This window comes from Gigantopelta aegis, chromosome 6 (genome assembly GCF_016097555.1).
Source record: "Gigantopelta aegis isolate Gae_Host chromosome 6, Gae_host_genome, whole genome shotgun sequence".
NCBI lineage: Eukaryota > Metazoa > Mollusca > Gastropoda > Neomphalida > Peltospiridae > Gigantopelta > Gigantopelta aegis.
In genome coordinates, this window is record NC_054704.1 from 50,966,521 (window position 1) to 50,981,259 (window position 14,739).

The 14,739-nt window shown below is 37.5% G+C and overlaps 1 protein-coding gene across 1 annotated transcript; it reads left to right on the forward strand.

The window, feature by feature from the left end:
- Positions 1–828: 828 nt before the first annotated feature.
- Positions 829–13,435, forward strand: LOC121375806 (ras-related protein Rab-9A-like). The gene is made up of 2 exons (XM_041503462.1): positions 829–953; positions 12,292–13,435. Exon 2 carries the CDS (start codon positions 12,317–12,319, stop codon positions 12,926–12,928), a length of 612 nt encoding a protein of 203 aa, XP_041359396.1. The 5' UTR covers positions 829–953; positions 12,292–12,316; the 3' UTR covers positions 12,929–13,435.
- Positions 13,436–14,739: the final 1,304 nt, after the last annotated feature.

Sequence of the window (14,739 nt, forward strand, 5' to 3'; positions counted from 1 at the left end):
ACATTTTTCATTTTCAAAAAGTGTACGCTGGCCCCTTAACCCCCGCACGGTTTGTACCCCTGTAACAGTGACTCACTGGTGATATACGCCAAAAGAAGACAATATTTAACGAGCTTCAAGGTCACTGACTCTAGAGAAGAAGTTTTAGAAAGAAATAATTAATGTTTGTTTAACGACACGTCAGTACATTTCACGAGCGTAGGAAGGTGCCAAAAAGTAGGGGCCACACTTTCACTGTTACACTATTATAAAGCAAATATAAAGCAAAATATCTGAAAAGTGTGGGGTGGGGAAGACATGCCCCCTTGCCCCACGCTTCCTACGCCAGTGCATGATTTTAAACAAATGATTATTTCAACACATGGTCCTGAGAGAGAGAGAGAGAGAGAGAGAGAGAGAGAGAGAGAGAGAGAGAGAGAGAGAGAGAGAGAGAGAGAGAGAGAGAGAGAGAGAGAGAGAGAGAGAGAGAAAGAGTGACAGACAGAGAGAGAGACAGAGAGAGAGGGGGGGGGGGTTTTGTTTTTGATTTGATTTGATCGATCGATTGATTGATTGATTGATTGATCTTTTTTTTCTTTTCTTTTTGTTATCATTCGTTAAATCTTTATTTTTAAAAAATGTAATGTAATTTATTGATGTTGTTGCTGTTTATTTTTAAGCCGATAGTCATGAGATATTTCTGAGTTCATAGTCATCTACCAGCATGCTGTGTTGTGGTAACCAACAATGCAAACTAACAGTGACGCGTCAAATACGAACATCAACAGACCAACAACTGTTGCATAGTAAGTAGTATTTCCAGCTAACCGGAAGGGAATCCCTCCAGTCAGATGATTTGTCACATGACTTTTCATGACGTCATGTGAAAGGCTTTTTTCTCTCCACCATGATCATGAAGACTGTGACGGAATTAACAATATTCTGTCATTATTAGTGCATAATTAGAATCCAGCGTAAGTACGAATTCAGTAATATATGTCCTCGTTTTGTTGCAGTTATTATTGTTACATTCTTTGTCTCAATACGTAATTTTTAGACCATAGCGGGCATTAGCCCGAGTACTCTGACTGTAAGAGAGCTAGACGGACATTTGGACATAAACACGCTCTCATTACAGTCAGAGACCAACCTATGTCTTTTTTTGGCAATTCCTGACTACCAAACGGTAGGCAACGAGTCCCGCTCTAATTCCACAACAATCCTATATTTGACGTCAAATACCTTTACATCAATCATTTTCGAGTTAAGTGATAAAAAAAAATCCACATATTAATCACTAATACACATACTACAGAAAGAAACCCGACAGCACCCACATTCAGCTACGCTTCGTGACACTCCGTCGCAACAATTACAAAGCTCGGCGATCTATTTCGAGACTGGGCGATTCCGCCTTGTGCAGCAGTTACAGGGGTCGTCTCATAAGAGGAGGCAGTACGTAGCACATACTTTTGCCGTATCTTGTCGATAACACCCCAAATGTATCCTTCAAATTCAAAATGGAATCAATAATGTGTAATTGTTTTGGTTTAATGACGTAATGAAATCCAAATTCATCCAAAACGGCATTAGCCAACTCTTCCATGTTGTAACTTCGCTTGATATGAGACGGCCCCTGTAACTGCTGCACAAGGCGGAATCGCCCAGTGCGCGATCACGTGGTCTACGTCTCGAAATAGATCGCCGAGCTTTGCAATTGTTGCGACGGAGTGTCACGAAGCGTAGCTGAATGTGGGTGCTGTCGGGTTTCTTTCTGTAGTAAGTGTATTAGTGATTAATATGTGGATTTTTTTGTATCACTTAACTCGAAAATGATTGATGTAAAGGTATTTGACGTCAAACATAGGATTGTTGTGGTATTAGAGCGGGACTCGTTGCCTACCGTCTGGTAGTCAGGAATTGCCAAAAAAAGACATAGGTTGGTCTCTGACTGTAATGAGAGCGTGTTTATGTCCAAATGTCCGTCTAGCTCTCTTACAGTCAGAGTACTCGGGCTAAGCGGGCATATGTCTGGAGAAGTTGACATTGTTTTATAGAGTAAATTGACATTTAAAATATCGGTGAAAGTGCAGAAACATGAACTTTTGATGCATTACTAGTGACAGCAAAAGTGTAAGTAATTTGATTGTAATATTATGTTTACAGACACGTGCTATAGTTTTGAATGAATTAATATAAAAATGTAAAACATGTTTAATGAGCAACATAAATTTAAGTCAGAATAGCAAGAGTCATGTAATCACAGTAAATTGCTGAATAATGATGTATCCTGGACCTATTGAATTATGTTCTATTACCAGGAAATCGCAACTGCGACAACCAGATAAATTTAACAACATCATTGTTTACCTTGTCCAGTACAAAGTAAAATAATAATAATATTTGTGTAATTACACAGTTTACCTTTGTTGTCAATGAATGTAAAATTCCAACCAGGAAGTGTATGTTAGTAATTTTTTTAACACTATTGAAATCCGTCCCATGTGAACGTCACAAACGTGGAATGTATGCCAGTATGGAAGACCATATCCGTCACCAAATTGAGGAAACAAGAACACAACAGATTGTCAAGGAAGCAAATGTAAATTAATTATGAATATATCTACACGATTTTAATCAATTGATGGACATTGGTTGTCGACCAGCCCCACTGTGTTCGAGATTAGAAAGTTCACCTTGCTTTTTTGTTCTTTAGAGTTTGTTTTAGATTGGATTTTTTTAGATGCTTTGTAAACAATCATGCCACTCTTCACGGCTTTCCAAGTAGTCAAATGTTTTTTATGAATATAGGAAAATGGTTTTCTTGTGCTAACAACTTTTATAGGTGGCGAAAAAAGGAAGAAAAATCGACTAATGTTTCTCGATAACAATTGTGGATCTGACACAGCCTTCCATACATCACCTCCCACTATAAGAGTGTCAGTCATGTGACTTTTAACTAAATATAGACAAAACTAATGTAGACTACAGTCATTACCGATCTGTCAAGTCTAGTCTCTTTGTGTATACAGGTTTTAATCTATTATAACCTTTGCATATGGTTTCTGTATGCAATAATAGAATTACCGCTAATGTACAAGGGACAAACACACTTTAAAAACTCTTTCCACCCTCATTTTCCATTTTGATCGATCAAGGCTTGGTTAGTTGATACATATGCAGTATAATTAAAGTTCGTGCTTGCGCAGTGTGATTAGAAAGAGTGCGGAAGTGAAATGGGACGGAGTTCGATAGTTTAGGATATATGATTAATTATGCTGGGTGGGATGTAGCCCAATCAGGCCTCTTAAAAATTGCGATCGTTTTGCGAATTTGGCGAGTGTCAGAGCTAGCCCTGCTAATAGTCCAGGTGTAGATGGAGGGGGTTGTCACCTGAAAAAGGGGAATTCTTGTGTAGCTGACACCTTCCTGTAGTATGATCTGTCTGTTGATCGCACCAACTTCAGGGCAAACTACTAGTTTGACCCCTTTCTTTGATGTTACCCGGCCTATTTTATGACTTTTGTTTCGCTATCGATGTGAAGGTTTATAGGCATTTACTCCATCTCCAAATAAGTTATGTTAATAACCTTGGTACCATTGGATACCTAGATACAACAGCTTTCCAATGAATATAAACATTTAATCAACAATGCATGGTGTATATACGAATACACTCAAAAAGAAACCCTACCCCTCAATTTTGTGGCATTTTTTGGGGGGGAAATCACATTTTGAATGATATAATTATAAAAGTTTGGAGTCTTTGTCTATAATTTTATGTTTATTACCAAGGCCAGTATGTTAGCAATAAAATGCATATATAGTGTGGAAATATCTTTGAATTTAGAACGCTATTAACATCAAAAACTAAAGTATACCCCTCATCTCAGAATTGGGTTATTTGGACACACTGTGAAGTATGTAGCCATATTTTTTCATTAAAACCAAAGCAAAGATTTGCAAATGTGGTCTCAGATACACTGCAGATATATAGCTGTCAAAACCATGGGAGGTTACACAATTTCAGACTGGGGGGTGGGTGGCAGGGGGCGGGGTGGTGGTTAGAGATAATTATTTTGGGAGGGGGCTAAACTACACAAAAAACATTGACATATGGGTTTTAGAGGTGAGTCCCCATATACCACCCCAGAAAGGTGTCACAAAGGGACTAACACTGTTCTGTTTCAGCGATATGAAAAAATAAGTATAATTTTAGCTGCAAATGTTTCAGTGGCAAAAATTTGGCATTTGTAACTCAGTTCAGTTTTCGTTAAATCACTCATGGCTCAGTATGTTGATTCAGATGTATTCATCATCATATGGGTAGGCCATTATATCATCTTGTGATTCTTCTTTATCTAGTGCAGCATCATCAGAGTCTTCGCCTTCACAACAGAGAAGTGACATAATGTCATCCCGAAATAGTTTTTGTTCACTGAATAGACATGTCGTCTATCTAACCATACAACGTTGGGTTTGGAGCATCGAAATCGGCAACAGACGATAATCTCCATATGTGGCACACATAGTTGGCTCTCTGGATGTGTAAGGCCAAGTTCTCCTTGTTGGGTGATAGCAGAGACAGGTCAACTATTTGTCCGTGTTTGTTGTATTTTTCCTAGAATATTTGCTGTCGTGGCGTGTTGACAATCTCGGTGCGCTTTCTGCCATATAACTTGCAAACAGTCTTCCAATATGCTCAGTATTCTGTCATCCAAATTCCAGTCACTTTTAAGCTCAGCAAAAGCTTCAATGTACTTGGTATCCTTTTGTATGAGTATGAAGCACATCTTCTTTCCTTTTCGAAAAAAGGCAGACACATAATCATTTCCTGTGAATGAGTATAGTCCAATCAAAGCATTCTTGAAAGGCAACAGACAGTTCACAGCTGGATGTTGTATATATCTTTCTGCTGTTCCCATGACCATTATCCAGGTACATGCCATATTCAGCATCATGAATAACTGGTATGTCAATGTCTCCAGATGGTGATCGGATAATGATGGGACCAGGAATGGTTGTGAGTGCATGTTGAACATGAAGAGATATTTTGAAATCGGCTTCTTCATGATCAGAAGAAAGGATCTTAACAACTTTTTAGCTTCATTTGTGACCAGGTAACAGTTGTCAGTCTTAGAGAAGTAAATAGTTTGATCACCCACTAATCGAGAACAATTATTTCCCCAAACCTGCATGATCAGATCAATCAGTCATTCCTTGTTCGAGCCGTTTGAAAGGAAATGACTGAAGTTTCTTAGTACTTTCGTCTTTGAGCCTTTCATGAAGTACTGGTCACTATATCCCTTGCGATTTCTTTCTGCCTCCTTGATTGACTTATCTCTGTATGTATCAGCAACGATGTCAATTCTTTTGTATCCAACAGGAAGAAGGTTGAATATCTTCATGGCCAATTGTTCAAACATCTTGCGTAATAGCCATCAGGTCAATGATATAAGCAGAGACAGATTCCTTTGCTGGCAGTTTGGCTGGGTCCAAAACCTGGCAGTTCTCACTGAAGATATCTAGTAGCTTACTTTTTATTGTTGTTCTTCTTGTTCCATCTGGATGTGCCAAACACAGAGGAACAGGACCAAGACAGTTGGACAAAACTTTGTAGGTATCCACCGGAGCATTGTACTTATTTGAAAGCACCACAAGTCTACCCAGAATGTCTCTTTCAGTTGTCAGTTCTTTAACGCATAGATTCACCATTTTGTTTGCATCCTTGAATGTTCAAATAGGTGCTGTTGCAATTGGCATGAAGGACTTGGTTTTGGTTTCTTCTAACCTATCTTTGGCAAAGTTTCAGCTAGTCGTTTTCCTCGGTCCATCAAACTAGTGAGACTTTCTTCAATTTTGGTTGCAACAGGTGCTTCTAATCTTATCGACAAGCCATTGATCAAGCTGGGGAGCATACTTACAATCAAAGTGCAAAAGTTCCAGGCGGAATAAAACAGTTTGCTGGTAACCAAGGGGCCTATGAGAAATGGATGTTAAATCGTCCACACCTCGCCAAATTTAAAGGTGCTCTGTTGGAAATAACTGGCCTTCAAAGTTCATCAGAGACATGCAGGCCATCTGAAATTAAGAAATTGGTAACAGCGGGTGCAAACAATACTGAAGTCCTGGTCAACGAATTTATCATTCCTTTCAGCACTGACCTTGACGTGTTACGGTTAATCAGTTAAGTGCAACGCTCTGGTGGACATCGAAAAATTTTTAACTACTGTCTTGGCCCTGTTCCTTGCCACTGAAACATTTGCAGCTAAAATTATACTTATTTTTTCATGTCGCTGAAACAGAACAGTGTTAGTCCCTTTGTGACACCTTTCTGGGGTGGTATATGGGGACTCACCTCTAAAAGCTATATGTTAATGGGGTGGGTTTTTTTGTAGTTTAGCCCCCCTCCCAAAATAATTATCTCTAACCACCACCCCACTTCCCACCACCCACCCCAATCTGAAATTGTGTAACCTCCCCTGGTTTTGATAGCTATGTATCTGCAGTGTATTATACAATAAAAGCATATTTTTTCAGGCCATAATATATAAATTATGCTTTATACAATCAAATACAGGTTTGATACATGATACACCCATTGCAGTTACATGATATGTTATGTTTGTAATTCTTGGTTAAATAGACCACCTAGCACAATGTAACGCGAGTAACCGAAATAGCTATTTTTTCCTCTCTATCATTTATTTCTTGTTTCTAACAAACAACACTTGATACTTTCCTACACTAATACATACTACAGGTAGGGAAACCACAAATGTTTCACAATAGTGACATGAAACATGACACGGATACATCAAAAATTGTAATGCAAGTAACGGAAAAATATGTAATGCGAGCTGCCAACATTTTATTTTAATAGAACAATACCAGTGTGTGAATAATTATGCCAGCATACTTCTCACTAACACCAAGTTAGTTTTTGGTGCCACTTACTGGCTAATAAGCCTAAATATATATGTGCAATTCCAGGGTTACTCACGTTACATTTTTACCATACTAATTTGTTTTATTTGCTCAGGATTAATAATTATATACATTCAACACTTATTTTCTTTATTACATTTTATTAGTTAAATAATCAATGTATATTATAAAAAAAAAAGAAGAGGAAATATGCTGATTAGTTTTCATACTTCGGTTACTCGCATTACGAAAAAAGAACACCATTAAAATCCAAGTCATTCTCCTCATACTGTAACAGCTATGATAAAAGTGGATATATTGGTGTATAGCTATGATGTTTAAGTATCTTTATGTGATAAGAGTTTTAAAAGTATACAATTAATACATTTTTGGTTATCAAAATAGTCGGTTACTTGCATTACAATTTGGCCGCTATTTGGTAATGGCTGAAAAACGTAGATTTTAAAGAAAAATAACAGTTTTTAAATGTCAAACTTTTATCGAAAGAAACATCAGAAAGTCACACAAATCAACTGGGTAAATATTACCCAAAATTTTAAACTTACAACAAGTTAAATAATGAATAAATTAATCATTTTGGGGAATTAATGTCAATTTTTAGAAAATTGAAATTTGAATTGTCTATTTTATATTTGAATATCCTGCCCCCTACCCCCCACCCTCACCCCCAGTATTAGTGTTTTTAAGCTATATCTCTCTCTCTCTCTCTCTCTCTCTCTCTCTCTCTCTCTCTCTCTCTCTCTCTCTCTCTCTCTCTCTCTCTCTCTCTCTCTCTAGGTGACATATCTGATTATTACTGTTATTTAGTAAAATTGTATTAACTTAAATTAAAGTAGGGCTTGTGATTTTTTAATTGTGGTTAGTAAATTTTCAAAATCACTGATCCCATGGCTAGTGGATTTTATAAAATTTCTAGAAGCCTTGAAAAATCAATGGGTCTGCATGTTTTGGGGGGTTTTTTCCCACCATTTCCTAACCTAAATAAAGTAGTCTGTTTTGCTGTGGCAAGTTTACAAAATAAATTCAGAGGGGTAAACATGTATGGATGATATATTGATGCCTGAAAAATACAATTATTTTTACATTGTTTTGTGAGAGAAAATACTAACTGGTTTTATAAAGGTGAACGAATAACTACAGTGCGTACAAGTTCTGCAAATGCCCATGGCAATCTGCTTTGTGGACAATATTAAAAAACAATTCATGGCATGTTTCTTTAGTCCCCTGCCGCATCAAACAGGGGACACTAGATTTTGTCTACATCCTTCTGTCTGTCCCATGTTTAGTTTTTCAGGTGTTTTTTTCACAATGTCTCAAGACAGATCAAGTTACCATGTACTGTTACAGATCAAGTTATCATGTACTGTTACAGATCAAGTTGCCATGTACTGTTAAAGATCAAGTTGCCATGTACTGTTACAGATCAAGTTTGACTTTCAGGGCGATTTACCTATTTTTGACAAGAGTTATGGCCCTGGAACTTAGGAGATGCAAGAAAAACAATCTGGAATTATTTTGCCATGCCTCCAGATATTTAACTGAAATTTGGTGTATAGCTTTTTCATGTTCTGTTATAGATAAAGTTTGACTTTCATAGCATTTACCCATTTTTGACAGAGTTATGGCCTTTGAACTTAGGAGATATAAAATTGTGTGTATACATAGCTTTATTATGTACTGTTACAGATCAAGTTTAACTATCATGACAATTTACTCAGTTTTTATGGAGTTATGGCCCATAAACTTAGGGCATACAAAAAAATATTTGGGCCCAATAGTAAATATATGTGTATTGCTTTAGCAGTACTCTCAAAATGATTATTCCTGTGGACATTTTCTTAATTGCAGGGGTTGACATATTATACATATATGTACATGTGTACACGTTGATGTAGATATAAATATTTAATGTTTATCTTGAGAGGGAATTAATTAACTGGCAATAGCGTGACTGTTGTGCATAGTTTGTATACATGTAGTAAAATATGGAGTTTGTGTGTAACTATAAACAGCCACACAACACTGGCACCAGGCCATGTTTATGTATGGTATGGGAAGTTCCGAAAATTATACGTTAACCTGGTGGGTCTGGGAGGGACTTTCTTTCAAGGCAGAGTGAGACGGATTACTAAGCAAACTGAAAGTTTGTCATTCATTTACAGACTGAAAAATTGCATTCATTGTATACAAAACATTGCTCTAGTGCTCATCACCAAAAAAAAATCATAAATATATGTTACAGGGATGCTGTATCCAAACATAACTCTTTCGTGGAGCAAGACTGAATATATACATATATGTACATTGTATATATTTGTTTTCCTTGCTACTTGCAGGCAGTCCCCTCTCCCACCCACCCCAAACACCTTTCCTGTCCCATGACAGGCGTGTGCTACAACAGCTTGCTCTGAATGTGCATGTAAACTCCTATTAAGAAAAAATGTAGCGGGTTTCCTCTCGGAGACTATGTCAAAATTACCAAATGTTTGACATCCAGTAGCCAATGATTAATAAATCAGTGTGCTCTAGTTGTTAAAAACAAAACAAACTTTAACTTTCGTCATGAGCAAAAAGATCACTCTCCTAAGTACCTTAAAGGGACATACCCTAGTTTTTAAACACTAACACATATTTTTCACTATTAGAGTCGTTTATAATCACTGAAATCAAACATTACTTATATTTTATTGTTTAGATTATCCATTTCCATACAACTGAAGTGTTTCTGGTTATCCTGGAGTTTCTATTACCACAAAAGGCATTTTTCATATTTAAAAAAAAAATTATGTGCGTCTGAGAAGTAACTGTTATGGAATCGCGTTTTAGTCTACTTTTAAGGGTATTTCAATGTCACAGACTCTTGTTTCTCTCTCTTATATCCAAATGTGTTACAGGTTTGTAAATTAACCAAACTTGGTGTCCATTTTTACGGGTTGAAACTAGAATCTAGGGGGAAATTATGCCTAAGTAGTATTTAAAAACTACGGTCTGTCCCTTTAAATAATGCCTGGTGAGCAATCACATGAGCTTTCAAATGAAATTGGAAAAAAAATTAATTGCAAGGCAATCAGTAAGCAGCTCTCCTAACATTTTTCAGGTGAGCGTAAGTGATCACTTGCCATTCCTTGCGACGACTGTACAGTACCTGTAGTTGTGGTCACTTGCCATTCCTGGCGACGACTGTACAGTACCTGTAGTTGTGGTCACTTGCCATTCCTGGCGACGACTGTACAGTACCTGTAGTTGTGGTCACTTGCCATTCCTGGCGACGACCAACTATTAATAAAATATGTTGCTTCTCCCTTGTTTAATTATTACATACATGTACATGTTCGTTATTGATTGATAACCCCAGAAAGGCAGGGCTCGAAACGGCCTGTGGCCAGGTTGCCAAATGCGACCAATGTCCTGTTTGGGCGACTTAAATATTAAAACATAATGGCGTTAGGCGCCAAAATAATAATATGTGGGCGATCTTCTTTAGAGGTATAACATATGAGCCACTATTAATATTTGTATTCTACATTAAAATCATGCTCGTGGTTCTCTTATTGCCAACATCCATTATTATTTTTGGGGCCACCATATTTTTTTGTGAGTTTCGAGCAAATTTAATATTTTATTTATTACCCTTAATCAAATTTAATTATTTTCACTGAAATCATCCGATTGATATTCCAGCAAATTCATAGTGTGCTAATCATATAACATCGTCATACATGACACTGAGGTGTTACATTCCACTAGATTTACTTTTCATGCATTACTGGACAGAAATCCTTGTCCAGGCCATATATTTATTATCAATTCATATAGGATCATCAAACTTTGCAGATGTAAGTAAAATTTGGGATGGTGATGTGTCGCATACCATAACTACATGTAGGTCATAGCGATCTACTTTACACACTTTATTCTACATCAAAGGAAATCCTTGTTCCAGCCATATCTTCCTTAACAGTTCATGTATAGGATCATGAAACCTTGAATGCAAGTACATGGGTTGGTGGTGTGTCGTGTACCATAACTAGTAAGTAGGTCACCGTGACATACTTTTCACGCATTACTGTACCTGTACATTACAGGAAATCTTTGTTTAGGCGATATTTTCCTTATCAATTCTTATAGGATCATCAAACCTTGCATGCAAGTACAACAACTTGGGGTGGACATGTGTTGCGTACCATAACTAGGTCACCAAGGGCATATCATGTAACCAAGTGGTACTTTTTTTCAGTAGTGGCAGGACGTCGACCAGTGGTAAAGCACCCGCTCGATGCAAGTTTGGTCTGGGATCAATCCCCGTCGGTGGGCCCATTGGGCTATTTCTCGCTTCAGCCAGTGCACCACGACTGGTATATCAAAGGCTGTGGTATGTGTTATCCTGTCTGTGGGATGGTGCATATAAAAGATCCCTTGCTGTTAATCGAAAAGAGTAGCCCATGAAATGGCGACAGCGGGTTTCCTCTCTCAATATCTGTGTGGTCCTTAACCATATGTCCAACGCCATATAACTGTAAATAAAATGTGTTGAGTGTGTCGTTAAGTAAAACATTTCCTTCCTTCCTCTTGTTTAGTAAGATATATGTAACTGGTATTTTTCTATTTAGACAACAGAGGTGCCAACATCAAGTCCAAGAATTTATCTAGAACTGTTTGCAATTTTTAATTTTGGAAAGTACCAGCTTAATGACTAACTGTTTAGCAGTTTGCATGATTTTAGAGTTGCCTAACTGACATGCGAACAGAATAAGACTTCGCGTGAAACATTGTATCCTGCATTGATAATTTAAATGAGAGTAGATAGGTAATTGTATAGGTTTCTTGACTGTGTTCATATATAAGCCATGGATGTAATAACCGCTGATTAAACAATACACTTGGGTCTACGCTAATGCTTGGATAGCATGCTAGCTGTGCCAGTAGGCAAGTTGTAGATCATCGCTGGGTTCATCGTTGGCCTGTTCACCATTATCCTGGCCAGTTATAGCCCACATTGGCTTACTAGTGGCTAGTCACTGATGCTGGTTATATCGGCAGTCTGTCACTCAATAACCTATGTTGGTGTGACAGTGAATTTAAACCGATTGTTCTGGCCAAAATCAACACTGGGATAAGGTATTGATGAGCTACATGTATCTTGTCTAGAATAGTAATATTGGAGCCTTATTTGAACACGGGGCTTCCTTAAACTCTCTTAAACAACATTTCTTCATACTTGCAAGTCTTTTTGCACTGATCTGCGAAGTTAGTGAATTAGACCCCAGTTATGTTACAAAATATGACTGTACTTGTTCTTTTTCACCACTGTGACAGTAGTTAGACTAATAAATACTGATTGAGATTTTTTTTTTTTTTTTACAGATTAGATTAGAATCTGTGAGGCAGTATGGCAGGGAAGTCAAAATTGCTCAAAGTTGTTCTTCTTGGTGATGGAGGAGTCGGCAAAAGTTCTCTGATGAATCGATTCGTCAGCAACAAATTTGATGCTCAGTCATTTCACACAATAGGAGTGGAGTTTCTGAACAAAGACATAGTGATTTCCGAAGACCATTACACGATGCAGATTTGGGACACAGCAGGCCAGGAGAGATTCAAAAGCTTGAGGACGCCATTCTATCGCGGAGCAGACTGCTGCCTCTTAACGTACGCAGTAGACGATCTACAGAGTTTTAAAAATCTTTCCATGTGGAAAAAAGAATTTTTGTATTATGCCGATATACAGGATGGAAGCACATTTCCGTTTGTTCTCATCGGAAACAAAGTTGACGTTGACAAACGCTTCGTCTCTGAGGAGGATGCCAAAAGCTGGTGTGCGGCAAACGGAAATATGCCATATTTCGAAACGAGTGCCAAAGAGTCTGTAAATGTTGATAAAGCGTTCAAGGCTGCTGTGCAACGATTGCTCGAGTTGGAAGATCAAATTGATATACGGCCGTCTCATGGTAATACTGTTAACCTCCGGAAAAAATCCAAAACAAGTTCAGGCTGTTGTGCGTGATGGCCTGGCTTCTTAGTAATTTTATTTTATTTACCATGAAAAAAATAAGAAGAAAATAAGAAATGAAGAAGAAAACATTATACAACATTGTTAAACATTCAAGATATATGTTATCAGCAACTATAAGTTGTTTGGAGGAGTTCTGTTTTCAAATATGTCTTCTTCATATTTTTCATATTGAGAGCAACATATATACAGATCCCTGTGTATTTTTGCGATGTCACTGAAAGTATATGCTTTTCTTTGGATGTGTGGAATAAATGACTCTTGACAGTTGATTCAAGCTTGTATACATTCATTATTTGTTGCTTTCTCTTCGTTTCACATGGTTATGTGTAATGACATAATGTTATCGCAAATTACCTTTAAGTCATGCTTTGATTTTCCAGATTTCGATGGATGGATATTTTGTTATTGTTGTACAGATACTATGTTACATGAAGTAACCTTGAAGGAAGAAATAAAAGCAAAATCCCTTTGGTATCAAAGCTGGGATTTTGAAAATCATTACAGCTTTGTTAGTATTTTTATGTACCTATAGTCCATCCCATCCTCCTACAAAAATGACTCATTTCAGTTTGATTTGACATAAGAAGAAAAGTAAGTGTTTTGGAAATAAAAATATATTATCTTTGTGTGCAGTTTAGAAATCAATCTTGTGGTAAATTCCATAGCATGAAAAAAGGTGTTCCCTGTCTGAAGGACTATAAGTAAGAGATGAATCGTTAATAAATTTCATGAATTCCTGTTTGAATTGAGGGTTTTTTCTGAGAATATCTCCCCCCCCCCCCCCCCCCCCCCCCACACACACACATTAAATTCAGTATGTATCATACAGTATATTATTCTTCATACTTTTTTTTGTTTTTTATCTTCTTTTAAAAAAAATAGATTCTAGGTATTTTTTAAACTGATAACAAGCCTACTAAAACACACCGACTCCGCACGGGCGGCTGGTGCTCCCTTGCACCTGCCAGTGCAGGCGGTCCCTTCTCCCACCACCCCACCCCAACCCTTTCTTGTCCTGGTTGGAGGAGCCGGCACCTGCACCCATGACAGGCATGCGCTACAACAGCTTGCTTTGAATTTGCTGAATGTGCACGTAAAACCCTCTAACCTGACCTGATACTAAAACCAGAAGGAAATTCATGGCGGCTTGCTTGCATGTTACTAGCTAGTAAACGTAGAGACCACGAACGCAGGACAGTGTGTGTTGTCAGGGTGGTATTTGAAAACATTGCTGTTGTACTGCCCCAGACTATATTTGCGGAAATGCTGTAATATTAGGTACCCAGACCTGTTTTCAAATTGGATAACTCTTTCACGGTAAAAAGCAGAAGTAAATATATACGTGTTATTCTGTAAACGGTACCAATAAACAGGTACACTGTTCAATAAAATGTACAGTTATACATTTACCCTATAGGTATGATGCACGTATACCATAGTACAATGAAATTATTTGCATGTGTATATTATTTTACAGATTTATGTTTGCAGATAAACATACGTTACATTGCAACATTGGTTAATTAGGCCTATTAAGTTACAACATGAATGCATCTATGCTTCAAGCCCGTAACCAAGGAGTAGTTATGTTATTGGGTTTGAACGCTCAACCCATCCTCATATTATAGCTGAGCTCATTTTTAGTTCCTCCTCCCCCCTCCCCCTCCCCCCCCCCCCCCATTGCTAGAGAAAAACTGCAGGTTCAAAAATCTAGTTAAAAACCATTGTTAAAGGCATACTGTCATGGATTTAAGGACCTTATTTCTTTAAAAATGGATAATAAATTAAAATTACATTAATCG

Bases quoted from the DNA above. Each gene is read 5' to 3' on its own strand.
- LOC121375806 (XM_041503462.1), top strand. From the start codon at position 12,317: ATGGCAGGGAAGTCAAAATTGCTCAAAGTTGTTCTTCTTGGTGATGGA.